The sequence below is a fragment of the Thamnophis elegans genome, chromosome 8, assembly GCF_009769535.1.
Source record: "Thamnophis elegans isolate rThaEle1 chromosome 8, rThaEle1.pri, whole genome shotgun sequence".
NCBI lineage: Eukaryota > Metazoa > Chordata > Lepidosauria > Squamata > Colubridae > Thamnophis > Thamnophis elegans.
In genome coordinates this window covers 35,798,504-35,814,042 of record NC_045548.1, presented here as the reverse complement: position 1 = coordinate 35,814,042, position 15,539 = coordinate 35,798,504, and the positions used below count along the sequence as shown (strand labels likewise).

The 15,539-nt window shown below is 34.9% G+C and overlaps 1 protein-coding gene across 2 annotated transcripts in view; it reads right to left on the bottom strand.

The window, feature by feature from the left end:
* Nucleotides 1-15,539, bottom strand: part of DTNA (dystrobrevin alpha) — a 154,785-nt gene that overhangs the window by 105,600 nt on the left and 33,646 nt on the right. For both annotated transcript variants that reach the window (XM_032223035.1, XM_032223036.1), the window contains exon 2: nt 480-547. In XM_032223035.1, the coding sequence (XP_032078926.1) occupies nt 480-547 (68 nt within the window). The remainder of the gene's footprint in view (nt 1-479; nt 548-15,539) is intronic.

The following is a 15,539-nucleotide window of genomic DNA, read 5'->3' as shown; positions in this document are numbered from 1 at the left end:
ACAAATAACATAGATTACATCAAACAAGATACACATGAGATTATACAGAATTAGAACAGCCCTTGCCTTTGGTTGCTAAGCGTTTGGTAAAATGCAGTCCCAACAAATTGGGTCCGCATCCATTGAAGAAAATGGAATTACAGTGAGAAAATATATTTGAGATTCAGTATGGTTATTGGTGAGAAACAATGGTTTTGACTGTTCACATGTGTTTTCTCCCAAAGAAAGAATACTAGAGATATTTAACCCTATGTCTGCATTGAAATGATTAAAAAGCATCATTTTGTCAATTAAATATAGTTTCTGGGTCCTGTTTTGTGTAGAAATTCTTACATTGTAGAACAAACTGCCTATAGCCCAGGGCAAAAATCCATGTAATATTTACCACAGGTATTTTTTTATCTTGTTGGCCTTTTGCATGAAATCTAACATCTGTCGGAAAGCCAACAGAACAAAATATAACATGCCATAGCACTTACGCATTTCTGCAAACAGCTGCCTCCTTTCTGCCATGGTAGCGCCTCTTTTCCCACAATCTTCAATCATTCTAAGCAAAAAAATATTAAGCATATCTTCAGAACCATTTGCAAACTAAGGACATAAATATATGAAAAGTTCCAGTGCACTGTTTTTCCAATTCTATATTCAATATTTATTTATTTGATTTCTATAGCATCCCATCTCAACAAATGACTAGAGAGCATACAACATAAAACATAAAAACAATTAAAATTATTAAAACAATACAAAATAAATATATATGGCACCAAGTAAAAGTGTTATTATGGATGTTAATATAGTCTGGAAATGTGAGCCAGTCTAAATAACTGGCTGACTTTGCATCTAATCATAATGTTTAACGCCCTTTGAAACTTTTGGACAAAATTATATTGAAATGTGTTCACCATTGGGAAACAAAAGGAAGAACATATCTCGACTTCAGTTTAATTTCAATTCAGTTTAATTTCAGTTTAGTTTAATTTAGAGTGTCTTATGGAGGAAAAATCCATACCTTCCCATAATGGATTATAAACTTAAGATTACCAATTTCAATCTGATTCCCTTCCTGCATTTCTTTTATCAATCAACATTTATCTACCAGCTGGTTTTTTCAGCTATACATTTAACACCAATTCTTGGATAATATCAGAAAATTTTTCTGTGTTCTTTCATAAGACTTCTTGAAAAGTGCTAGTAGCATCTGTCTGTTCTACACATAGATGAAGTGTGTCGAGTGTGGCAGGAAAAAAAGAGCTGCTAGTTTATATCGTGTGAACTGTGTGTTCAATTTTTGTCCTGCAAGAAGGAGGAGGAGGAGGAGAAGGGATTTTAAAAAAATACTTATTTGATTAAACTCTATTGATGATGGCAACTGTTATTTCTGTTGATAAAACAGATTTTTTCTTTTTATTTCACTATAAATAATGAAACAAATTAAATGTTATAATTTGATCCGTAATCAAATTATGTTTATTTTACTTTATTGCTCCTGTTGGGGACTTCTTGTGTAAGAAATATTTTAACTGTTGGCCCATATTATTTTTCTGATTTAAACTTCCCCCAGAGTCTATTAATATATATTTATAATAATATACAAATTGCTATATATTAACCTTTTCTCCTCTAGTAGGATTAAAAACAATTTTAAAGGTGACCAGCAAGAGCAGAGAAAAGCTGGCCCATTTTTCAAGGCTAAAACTGATTTTAACATCAGATAAAATGATATTATACTAGAGATCTGGAAATCATGTATTTTTTTTTTGAAGCAATAGATTTGGACAATATAATACATTATGAGTCTACAATAATATGTGTTTATTTATACAACCACCCCCTTCATCCATGTATCCAAGAGTGATTAATACAACAGAAACTAGAAACAGAAACATATTTATTTTGGCTTCTGTCTTCTTCAGCTGTTGTGAAACAGTGAAATATTCAGTGAATATACTACACAAGTTTCTCTGTAATATTCCAAGTATCTAAAGGAAATATATAGTAATCCACATGCTTAGTCAATTTAGTCAATTTTTATTTTTTATTTTTTTAAGTTCTGGCAATTGTAAGTATAATGTCATGGTCAGAATAATTAACAAAGTAAACCAACAATTTAAGGATTTGGTGATATGGGATATCAATTATATTCCTTCAAAATAGCTAGATTACCTACAGATCAGTCTTCCAAAATAGGCTTGTACTTTATTTATTTATTTATTTTTATATATATATATATATATATATATATATATATATATATATATATATATATATATATATACACACACACACACACACACACATACACACACGTCTGCCTAATATGTAATATAGCCCAGGTTCGAATCCCAGTAAGGGCATGGCTAGCTGATGAGAGCTAAATAGCTTGAAATAGATCTAGTCTCCCTTTATTTATTTATCAGCACAAATACAACACAAATGTAACAAAGGCAACAGTAAAAATATTGGGTTTCTGTCGTGATGGACTCTTGTGATTAGCCGATTGACAGAGAATGGAAGCAGTTAGCTTCCTCCCATAATTGGGGCATACCAGGGGTTGTGACTTTAAATATATACCTTTCTCCCTGGCTCAGCTGATAACGGATCAGAGCCTGTAGCTTAATGGCTAAGACGTCTGCCTAATATGTAATATAGCCCAGGTTCGAATCCCAGTAAGGGTATGGCTAGCTGATGAGAGCTAAATAGCTTGAAATAGATCTATACTAGTCTCCCTTTATTTATTTATCAGCACAAATAAAACACACACACACACACATATATGCAATGAATTATTGTGATAACACAAAGTTTATGTCAACCTGCTTTAAACTAGCTATGCAGTATGGCAATCTGAGAGGATAAACTCTTTATGGCTCCTACTATAACAGCCCATGAAATGGGAATAAGATTTGAATCATCCACTATAAAAATAATAAATATGAAGACTCTGAAAATCTTATATTGGGTTGTATTTAGGAAGGAACAGTACAGCAGATTAGAAAGAGATGAAAGTTGTTCTTTCATTTATAATACATTAAAAATCATGAAAGGACATCACAATCAAGAAGGTCATCTATCAGCACTGCCAAGATAATTTCCAGTAAAAGTACTTCACGCAAGAAGGCAGGTTATACTGGTTCCATCCTTAAAGTTAAACTAAACATGTTTCCAATGTGATACAAATTCAATACAAATTAACCTTGTTTTAAAGCAACTAAGCAGTTGTATCAGTATTTCCAGAATCACTCTAGAAGAGGCTGAGAGGTATATTTTGAAGTGAAACAGTTTGTTAATAGAGTTACTGTTATCATCCCTTATAGGTATTTAATAGTTTCTTCTGAGAATTGAAACAATAATGTAAATTATCTGAAGAAGTAAATGCCATGTATCATTCCCTCAAGTAGCAAACTCAGGCAGTTAGATTGAGAGAGAGATAAATAGAACTGCTAGATAAGCCCAACTGTTAAAAAACAAACCAACAAATTACTGGCCTAAAGTTACTCAGTAAGTTTCCATGGTTGAGGACGAATTTCGAGATGTTCTCCTGATCCTACCTAGAGCATGAATTACTACACCATATTACCTTAGATGATATTGGCACCTTACAGCTTGCTGAATTTTGGTGGAAGGGGTGGTACAGCTACAAAGAGAACCCGCAGAAGCAGTCACTTTAATATGCAAAAATACATTGCTATTTTTTTTTATTACAGAGGCAAGCTATGTTTTCATTTCTAAATATTTTAAAAAGCAAGCATGGAAACATGAAAACCCATGTAAACCTTTCTGAGAAACAATATGCCATTATTCATTATTTTGAAATTGTTAATATTGTGCAATTCAGCTTTTATGATGTTTTATGTCGTGTAACTTATGCCCTTTCTCTGTATTTCAAAAGTAAAGTGTCAAGATCAATCTCCCTTCATTTGGGTAAGAAATGCCAAGGATAATGTTCCCTGAGATGCATTTAGAGATATAGGTCCTTGTGAGACTTGTTGAAATATCTTTTTAAAACTTTTGTTTTCTAGTGGCAGTGAAGATTGAACAAGACTGTTCCATTCTTTCTCCTACATCCATTCATTTTTCTTGAGGACAATACATGTAGCTGGGTAACGTTACCAAGATGGACACAGCATGTCTACTTAGCAAAAAGGTTTTCTAAATTTCCACTTTGCATTTTAAGGGCTTAATCCAAATATTGATTCTCTCCCCCCCCCCCAACTAATGGTGGACCAAGTTCTTGACACATGTCTGAGATTATTCACAACATTTGCATGCTCAGGCAGGGGTTGTGTGGAAATCAAAACACAGACCTTTTCTTGTAAGATTCTGTTAGCTCAAAAGATGAGCATTTCGTGCAGATTTTAAAAAGTTTTCATCTGAAAAAGATGCCTTAAACCCAAATCACTCAGTATCATCAATGCCTCTTTGGCTACACCAGGATGCTATTAGCTAACTCAAAGGCTGAAGCCCTACAGAGCTCATAAATCTACACATCCATGATGATTTAGAGTGACCGCTGGGGTATTTCATCAAAAGAAAAGGCTTCTTGAGGAAAAGCTAAGCTTTTTTAAGAATAACTCCCAATTTCTAAACAGCTCTTCCGATTACCCAATTTATCTCTGAAAAACTACGTTCTGGCTCTAGGTATAAACTCTGGAGGCAGGATCATAAAGGTTTTCAGTTAACTGAAGACCAATGCTACAGCAACATTCAATTACATTTTTTCTTGCTTCTGTTTCATTCTTGATAATAGGTTTTTCATGAACTTAACTCTCTGGATGTATTAACCAGTGCAACATGGAACCATTGAGTACTGGTATCTCAGTATCTGATTTTCTGTACCTCCTGAATCTTGCTTTGTAGTTTGTACTATGGAACAGATATTAAAATATTAAGGAAAACAATCTGTTCTAATAGTGCCACCATTGTTAATTTCCTTGGACTGCCTGAGATGAATTATTGCAGGTTGCTAATTTGCTTCTGGTTTTCAGTTCATTAAGTGTAGTCTACCACTCCAGATCCTGAAGTAAATAGTATTCTGCTAACTTCACCTCATCTAGATGTACTAGACTTCAACTTTCATTATTCCCAGAAAACAAGGCCAATAGCTATGCTGCTCAGACGATAATTCATGGAATATATGGTGGGCATCAGGTTAGTGAACAATGGACAGTGTTATACCTTGCTTTAGGACCAAAAGCTATTAAGTAGGATATAAATAGGATTCCTAAAATATTTTCTTGTTTTTAGCAATCAGGGGAATTAAGCTCAAATCTGAAAATAAGAATGATGGAGTGTGATAATCCCTTCCTGACTGTATTGCTATTGGGTACCTAAGAAAAATGTATAGAAGAATTTAGCTTTGGCCTTGAGAGGAATGCGGGAGAGGTTTCTTAGTTGCCGGAAAATAGAAAATGATATTGACTCAAGATAGCCCTACCTTTATCTTATTATCATTTAAAAGGAGGCAGGGAAAATTTGGAACAGACTTTAAAGATTCTGTTAATATACCCTTCAACAATAAATAACATTCCTGGAATCATTGGGGGTTTTTTTCTTGACCAACTTTGCCTTGAAGGACCTTGAAAGAGATATGAGCAAGCTGAGTCTATTTAGAACCTTCAATCACAAATTCAGAAACCAGATCAAGAGAGTTGTTATGTATGGGATGAAGGATTTTTAGTGGCCTCCTAAGTTGCATGGCTCTTCTGAACTAATTATAGCTTCTTTTATGACCACGTTCAGTGAGAAAAGCATAGTTCAACTACTAATACCTCTTGCTCAGGTTGTGGTCCACTGTGGAAGAAGCTCAAAGTCCAGGGTTCGGCTACTGACTCTGTATGCCCAAGAGCAGGGGTGAAATGCTACCGGTTCGGACCAGTTCACGCGAACTGGTAGTAAAAATGCTACCGATTTGCTTGTGCATGATCACATTTGCGAATCCATAGTGAAGGTAAGTTGATTTCACCCCTGCCCAAGATTACTATATACTGTGCCTATTTCACCTCCAAATTAATACCAGCATTGAGATGGGATTTGCATTGAAGGACTGGTATAGGAAGAAAGGCCATTGCTAGTTGTAGAAGAGAAATAAATTAGGACTTCTGGCTATGCTTCCAGGATGGGTTGGTATTTGTGCTTGACACAGGGAAAATTAAGAGTGTATCTCTGCTCTGAGTTGGCCTTGAGCAACAATTGTTCCATCAAAACTACATCAAGCAATTACAAATCTAGAACTACTATATGCTTGTATGCACATGCATGCATGTGTGCATAAAATAAAACTGGGAAAAAGAAAACTTTGCATATTAAAATGCTGTGCTAATTATAACAAAGAAAAAGCAATTAAAATGATAGAAGGCAAAATGAAACACATTGGAGTTCCTTGTTCCTGCATTTAAAAAGAAAAAAAGAATATTGTATATTAATTTTAATCTAATTAAGATTTGACAGATTATTTATTATTCAACATTATTTTTACAATAGCAATAGGGCAGAATGATAACAGCATTATTAAGCAGAACATTTCTTTATAGAGAGACACCATATGGGGATGAGGTGCTAGCATAGAGACAAAAAATGCATTAATAGATAATAATCTTGCCTGCTAAGGTCATTTTGATGAACTCTTATTACTATAAGCAGTACAAAGTGCATTTGAAGGAGAACAAATTGTAACAAAGCAATACTTACTTTTGCACACAAAAAAAATGTTCTCTCCTTCATATTTGCTTGCCAACCTTTTGAAATGGAGGGATATCCTTTAACATGTATCTTAGAATTGTCTTTCAAATGATGGGGATGCAAACAGAAGAAATAGGAAATATCTATGAGTTCGTAAGAAAAGTAGCCATGGTTGTTGTTTTTGTTGTTTTGAAAAAATAAGTGTTTGCATGACATTGTATTAGATAGAAAGACTTTTATCAAATTACTCCTTATATTTAGCACTGGGCTAAATACTGGGCACAGTATCAAGAAGTGTATATTGTTTTCCCCTTTCCTTTCTTTTGCTTTCTGATCAAGTAAGGTTTTTTGTTTGTTTTGGTTTTCAAACCTGTCTTTTTTTAATAGTGAAGAAGGGATTGGACAACCATCTGTCTGAAATGGTGTACGATTTCCTGCCAAAGCAGGGGGTTGGACTAGAAGACCTCCAAGGCCCCTTGCAACTCTATTATTCTGTTTTGTTATTCTGTAGCAACCTTGGGTGGGGAGTGATTTTCATTCTCTTTTTCTTTATGTCAAATCAGTAGAAATGAAGACAATCACAGATCACTTTCAAACTGCTTCTGGGGTTTGAAAGTGTTGATGAATGAAAATGATGGTAGTAGAGAAATGCCCTAATTATACTATGCAAACCAGACCACACTCAGACTTCTAACTTCAGTCAACTGACTTTATGCAGTAAATAAAGCAAACTGAGTTTAAAGGGAGACTCAGCTGGATTCTAGACCTTTGTCTCCTGACCAGCTACTTTTATTGCTGACCTATCATGCAAGCTTTAAGCTAAAACTGACGAAGAAGTTACTTGCACAGGGGTTGCAAACAAAATCTAGCAACAATGTAAACGAAAATGTCAGCAGTACACACCACTACTACAAGAAGACAGACTGATCATCAGGCAGGTAGTTTCTAGGTCAAAAATTTTATTTATTTATAAGCTTTGTTATTTTTCCCAGAAGGAATTCCAAGAAGGAATGCAACTTGAAGCATATAACAAATATAAGCAGTAGAAATGTAAGGCAACATGTGACACCACCACAGCAGCAATATAACCTAATTGCAAGGGACAGATCATAGCCAAAGGAGATTTTTGGAATACGGTAGATAATAGATAATGTTCACAATAAAAGGGCAACATCCTTTAAGAAGGGATCACATTTTGTCCCTCTTTAAAAGAAATCAAAAATCCCAGTTGGCTCCTCCAAATATTATCGTGCACAGAATTGTCACTAAAAGGACAAATTAAGTGATACACACAGTTTGCCTTCTCCCACTGATGGAGGATGTTGTTGAAATATGCCACAGCCCTCAAAACCTTCAGATTCAGGCAATGTTACCTCAAAATCCTACGGCAAATTAATTCTGCAGCTGTAAGCTGCAGCTGAGCTCACTGAGCAGAGGGCACTTTGTGCCTTTTCCCTTCACCTTCTGTAGTATCCACTTAATATTGTAGGGGGAGAGAAAAAACAGCTCAGGTCAATGTTTCTTCTGCCATTGAGCATAGGTTGCCAGAACTTCTCTTCTGTGGGAGTCAGGAGTCAAACCTGAAAGGGAGGAAGCTTAGGAATGGAAGATCCAGACACCCAGATCTTCCAATTGTAAGCAAGAAGCTAATTGCAAGCAAGAAGCAAATATTATTCATGCTTTCAGTTTTTAAGAACTCAGAAATAAAAATCCTCAAACTGCCACATAATCAATTATTTCTGATGGAACAGATTATTTCTTCCCCATCACCAACATTACATTGGAGTGTTTTGTTCTTTGCTACACTCTAATCCCTTGTATAAAAAGTATGAAGACAATGAATGTCTTGCTGATAATATAGAAGTGAATTGCTATACTCCTAGTACAACACTTTTCCTTTGAGCTTGGTATTACTGTGAGGGGTTAGGTATTGTAGTTCTCAACTCTTGGAGGAAAAATGAATTTCAATAATCAGTCATTGAAATATTGGTGACTATGTTACAGGTAGTCCTCGACTTACAATAGTTCCTTTAATGACTGTTCAAAGTTACAATGGCAGTGAAAAAAGTGACTTATGACCATTTTTCACAGTTATGACATTTGAAGCATCCCTATGATCATGTGATCAAAATTCAGATGCTTGGCAACTGGTTCATATTTAGGACCGTTGCTGTGTCCCAAGGTCATGTGATCACCTTTTACAATCTTCTGACCAGCAAAGTCAACAGGGAAGCCAGATTCACTTAACAACCAGGTTACTAATTTATCAACTGCAGTGATTCATTAACAATTGTGGCAGGAAAGGCCGTAAAATGGGGCAAGACTCACTTAACAACAGAAATTTTGGGCTCAGTTGTGATTATAAGTTGAGGACTACTTTATATCATTGTTGATACTCAGTTTATGTGATCTTTTTGTAGGAACTGAATATATGATCTGCAGCCTGAATCATTTGATAATTTTTCAATTCTGGCCTTGATTAAATTACTTTGAATAGCTTGCTATTGAGCAGCTAAAATCAAGCCTTCGGTTCCTTTTTTTAATGTTCCACTTGTATGCCATTGCCAGGTTTTATCTTTATTTATTTACCCAAATATTTTTTTAAAAATGATCATGTACTGGTTTTCCTTGCCAGTATTTCATTCATGATTTTATTTAATTATTTCTAAGTTAATGTTTTGTTTCCTGTACCATTCAGTAAGTTCCATTTTTTAACTTGCATTAATGCTTCTTGGCTGTCTTTTACGTATTTAGCCAGCGATTGCATTTCTTCTTCAACAGTCTGTTCAACAGTAAACTTCTGCCTTCATTTCTGGGGACATCATAATCTATCAATATTACTTCAGAGATATAATGCATAATGAATAATTATGTTTTCTCTTGTTTTTTGATAACAAACTGTCCAGGTCATGTTATGTCCAGTTAGTAATTCCAACTTTGTATAATAGATATGGCCCAGGTATTAATGACTTTGATGATTTTTCCACTGTTTAATTTTGTCATTAGTCATTTTCTCACTCTTTGGTTATATTCTTTTCTAATCACATTTTTATCCAATCCATGCTTAATGTTTATTTTTATTTATTTTTATTAAACAAATTTATATGGCTGCTCAACTTACACATTCCAGGCAGCTTACAACATTAAAAATGACAACATAAAAATTCACACCCACATCGGTTATCCAACTGTAAAATGCCCAATTATTTCTAGGCTACATCCTGATGGGTCCAAATGATTTGGCCATTCAGCATTTTAATTATATTAGTGTTCATGACTTTTTTCTGGTTTGTTGCAACTGTAGCACATTTCTTTAGGCCAAATTCCATTACTCTATCTGTGCCAAAAATTCTTACAGTATCTGTCAGTGAATTAAAAGAATCTAAAGAAATAAATCATGAAAGCTCACAAGATGTAATAGGTTTCCTTTGGAACATACAATGCAAAAATATGTTCAGAGAGAGATAGATCTTGACTTGGCTAAATATAGCAAACTTATATTATCCTTCCGATAGTGATATCTAAAATTTGAGATATTTTTCACGGCTCACTTAGTACCCTATTTGATTTTTTAAAACACTTTAAAAATAGGCTATTCTACATTATTTTCCATAAGAAAAGTTATTGTTATAGTTTAGCTATGTGTGTATAAATTATAGCTTATAATTTATATAAGCTTGCAATACAGTTGTGCAAAACATATGAATAACTTTACAAGAAGCACCTCTTTGAATTGCTAAAGCAGCAGTATCTTTCACAAAGCTTCCAAAGCTGCTCACAGCTGTCTGTGCATCTACTCTAATGATGTGAAGAGAAATACTTTATTCATGTTCAGGTTCATTGCAAAAACATTATTTCAAATGCAATGTGAAGCAAACAGGGCTGTGAGAAAACAAAAATGATAGTGCCACAAATATTTGCTGTCTTATGTCAGCTTGCATCTTTCAACATTTAAAAGCCAGGCTTACCCACTATTGGAGGAATCAAAGCCTCCACAAGACAATAAAAAGGGCAATGGTGTTTCTTTTTTGAGAACAGTGCAGAAAATAAATAAATAAATGTGATGCAAGTAACAGACTTCTGTTTGCCCTCCCACAACAGCTGTGGTACACTCACTCCAGGGAAAGTTCATGCATCATTATGTTAGCTTACTTTTCTGTATCTTTATGTCACATTATTCAGGATTGGTAATGATAGGCTGCTTTAAAAAGAGAGGAAATTAACCAAACGGCCATCATGTAGTCAGTCATTTGGGTTGCCCATTTCGATACATTCTATGTCTGATAGCTATTGTGAAATCTATAGGCAAACAGTATTAATAAATTTACAAAATGAAAAAAGATACCAATACTGAAAAACATTCTCTCTTTGAATGGAAAATTGGGAATGACAAGCACTCTATATCACCACAGCAATTTATGTGTAGATTTATATGAAAATGAGAATGGGGAAAATACTCTGTAGTGTCTATAGTACACTCTGATATATTTTTTTTAACGTGACATTATTTTTAGAACTCTCCCTCTCCAAAGTCTGTGCTAAAACTTTTCAGATGTTTTACTGCTGGTAGTATAAGAATTCACAATTCCTGAGATTGGTGATTAAGCCTCCATTGTTAAAGACCTAAATATAAAAAGGTGTTTTCTGAGCAGCATTTACTGTAAAACTAGTATAAAATTAAAATACCCACTTTTGGATGGCCTGAAGGGATAACAGAGAAAAGGCCCCAAGCATGACTTGAGAGCTGTGCTGTCATATTTGCTCAAACTAAATAACGGCAGCCGAAAACCCCTTGATCCCAAGCACTTAAGGCTGGCTTAAGAGTTACTGGCAACTGCCTGTAGCCATCCCTGCATACTTACACTGCGAAGGAGTTGATGGGTAAGGATAGGTTGCACATGGCTGCAGCTGAGCTGACACAAACACCTTCCAAATCTCAGCTGCACATTGTGAGGAGATGCGTGTCCTGCATACCGATTGATTTGTCTGACTTCTTGTTCTGTGCTTTGCTGTTTGAGTGTTTCCTAGCCAGAACACTACATTTGCAGAAATATAAATGGAACACCTATGCAACCTTCCCCCAATGATAGACGCATACATCCCCCTGCCTGCAGTGGCAGAGAATTTTTATCAAGTACTTAGGAGCCGAGGGCTTGGCAGCAGAAGCTCTGGTCCCGGTGACCAACCCAGATTCGATCTTGCATCATTATCCTGGGATACATCTCTGGCCTTCATTTGCCAGAGAAGTCTGTGCAATCCTTTAGCTGTGTCAAAGCGATCTTTGCTCTTTGTCCTTTGAGCCTATTATCAAAATTCTCCCATTTTTCCTTCCAACACGAACATTCCCCCCTTCTCAATATTGGCCTAATGTACTTTGTTCTTTCCCTTTGACTGGCTGGGGCATAGTCATAAAAAGACAATTCCTAACCATCAGAGTAGAAAATCTAATTATGTCATACAGATCCAAAAAGGCAGACACAAAGGAAGTGCAAAGGAGAAAGCTACCAATATACAAGGTATTGTTTCTCTCTTTGCCTTTTGCAATGCGGAAAATATATTCCCCATCTCCTACTTTAGGAGAAAACAGCAAATGCCCTTGAAAACTCTAAACATTTGTTTTCAATTGTAAACAGACAGCAGTTTGATACCCTGAATTAAAATAAACATGATTAAAAATTAATATTGTGTAATTGAAAGAAATAAATTATCCCCATGTAGCGATTTACTTTCTACTAAACTTTATATCTTAGTGTTTATTTGGTGCTTATCCTTTTCGCTATTCATAATAATCTCACAATATTCCATTCTAAAATGGAAAGTGATGTTTTAATGTGGTTCTTAAGAAATACAAGTAGTGATCACATTAAGCTGAATGATTACAGGTAAATACATTTTTAAAAATCCATGCTGTGTTTTTTTTTTGTCTTAGGAGGAGAATTATAACTGATATTTTTTTTTGCAAATGGAAATTATTTTTCCCCTAAAATATATATCTATGGTTATTTTATTTATTTACCTGATTTTTAGGCCTGACCAACTCTAAGTAACAAATCCTCCACTTTCAATTCTGAGTCAAAAATCCTATTCAAAAATTACTTAGCACATGTTCAGATTTCATCCCATTAATGCCAGTATACTGAAACAGTGTCTCTAAAAACAACTCAAAAATAAAAGCACTATGCTGTAGCACTTGCTTTAAATCACTCAATTAAATTTAACATTTTAAAAAATATAAACTTATCACAAGGGCCACTTTCTACTCAAAACAAGATCCTGATGATTCCATACAATGGAATTAATAGTTGCTTTTTCATAATTTGTTTGTTTCAAAATTTCCTTTCATGGCCACCAACTGATCTGTATGATAAAAATGATATATGGCACTATACAGTAAAGAGTGACAAATATGTGTCCTTTGCTTGAAGAAATTTGGTAGTACTTTTTTCTGATTAACTAATATTATTATAAGGTAAAAGTTTTTGTGACCTGTAGCTCATGATAACATTTGTTATACTTGGAAAAAATATTGTCAGACACACCCCTTCTCTTTTGCCCCATGTTTATGTTCTTCTGTACAGTTGAGACCTATCCTGTTGATCGCCGGGTGCACTTCAAGGTCCTACTTACCATCCATAAAGCGCTCCATGGTAGTGGATCTGGCTATTTGAGAGACCGCCTTCTGCCAATTACCTCCCTGCGTCCCATCAGATCGCACAGGGTAGGCCTCCTCCGAATTCCATCCGCCAGTCAGTGCCGACTGGCGACTACGCGGAGGAGAGCCTTCTCAGTTGCAGCTCCGACGCTATGGAACAATCTCCCCGTGGAGATCCGTACCCTCACCACCGTCCAGGCCTTCCGCACAGCCCTCAAAAGATCTGGCTATCCCGTCAGGCCTGGGGATAGGACTTTACTCTCTCCCCGCCCGAATGCTGAGTGAATGTTGTGCTTTTATGGTTAATTATTTTTTACTCACGTTTTCTTTCATGTCTCGTCTTGCACTCCCTTCCCTCATTATTGTAAGCCGCCCTGAGTCCCCTCAGGGAAAAGGGCGGCCTATAAGTGTTTAATAAACTAAACTAAACTAATCCTGTATAGGTCCTGTATACTCATATACCTTCTTGGTCCTCTAAATCTTACCAATTATATTGGCTCATTTTGAGGCTCCCTGTAAAAAAAAGGTACAAAATCCCAAGTAGTGTGTGTGTGTGTGTGTGTGTGTGTGTGTGTGTGTGTGTGTGTGTTCCATCTTTAAAGTTCAAGATAAAAGTCCAAGTTCATTTTTATCTATGTGTTTGCCTTTTGCATGGGTGCTAGCTATTGATATAAAAACAATTGTAATTGATATTGCTGCCAAGTGGAACATCTGAAAATATTAAATTTAAAAGATAAGTGGATAAATGCCAATTACAAGTAGTCCTGTAATTGCAACAGTTTATTTAGTGACTGTTCAAACAACCTCACTAAAAAATGTGACATAACCATTTTTCACACTTAGGACCGTGACATCATCCCCATGGTCATGTGATTTACATTCAGATGCTTGACAATTGGTTCATATTTATGACGGTTGTAGTGTCCCAGGGTCATTCCGATCATCTTTTGTGACCTTCTCACAAGCAAAGTCAAAGGGAAAGCAGATTTACTTAAGAACCGTGTTACTAATTTAACAACCGCAGTGATTCACTTAATAAATGTTGCAAGAAAAGTCGTAAAATAGGGCAAAATTCACTTAAGAAATTTTTCATTTAGCAACATAAAAGCTGGGATCAATTGTGGTTGTAAGTCAAGAACTACCTGTACTTCTGAAATTTAATTGAATATAAAAGTTCTCCTATAAAATTCATATTAACACAAATATTTTTCATTTGTCAGATTTCCCCCCTTTCCTTTCAGATAACTAAGATCTTGAACAGATAATTTTCAATTCTTTCACTTGCTTTGCTGTTATTGAATAATATTTAAAAGATAATATTATGCTATGGAATGTAGTTCCAGATTTTCCTACACACAAAAAATGTAAGGGCACAGAATATTTCTATATTAATATTAAAAATGTGGCACAAACCAATATTGAATACATCCAATGAAGAGGATGAATAATATGTAAGCTATGAGTAACCTTTGATTATTTTGTGAAATTTATTTTCCATTTGTACAATCTTTATACATTCATTCTGCCATATTGAAATAGCATACATTGGTATCTTTTTTAAAAAACAAACAAACTATATTTTGCTTTGAAGAGTATTACCCATATAATGGTTCATAAACAAATTTAGATTTGGGTTATTATATCTTCCTAAAGGATGGGTAGTTTTAATCATGCTTCAGTAGGATGTCATAGCTTGTTAAAAGTACTAAGATATAAACCATGGTTTGTAAAACAGTAGCTACACTGACACACTTTCAATATCAAACTGCTGTTGTCATACAACACATGAAATGCAGCTTATTTTCATTTTATTATTTTTAATATAATTTGTCTTTCATTTTATTATAGATAATTTAGATTTATGTGTCAAATAATTTGAGTTATCAGGAGTATTCTGCGAGCTTATGTAAGTATTCATGTATGGATTCACTCTTAATTCATCCTTTTTTGTGTGTGTTAAAATGATTATCTTCTCAGTATTAGAATCAGGCAAATGATAATTATGGCAAAAGACAAGCTCTTTCCTAAACATGTCTGAAACTTAGAATCTGCTTTTAAAGTCCCAAATTAGACACAATCCTGATTAGCTCTGTTATGGTTCATACCCCATAGCAAACTATGGTTTGTACAAACTAGAGATGAGGGGGGGGGAGGACTATGTAAGCAGATTTATGTCCCGAAATCTGAATACTTAGAACCTTTTTCA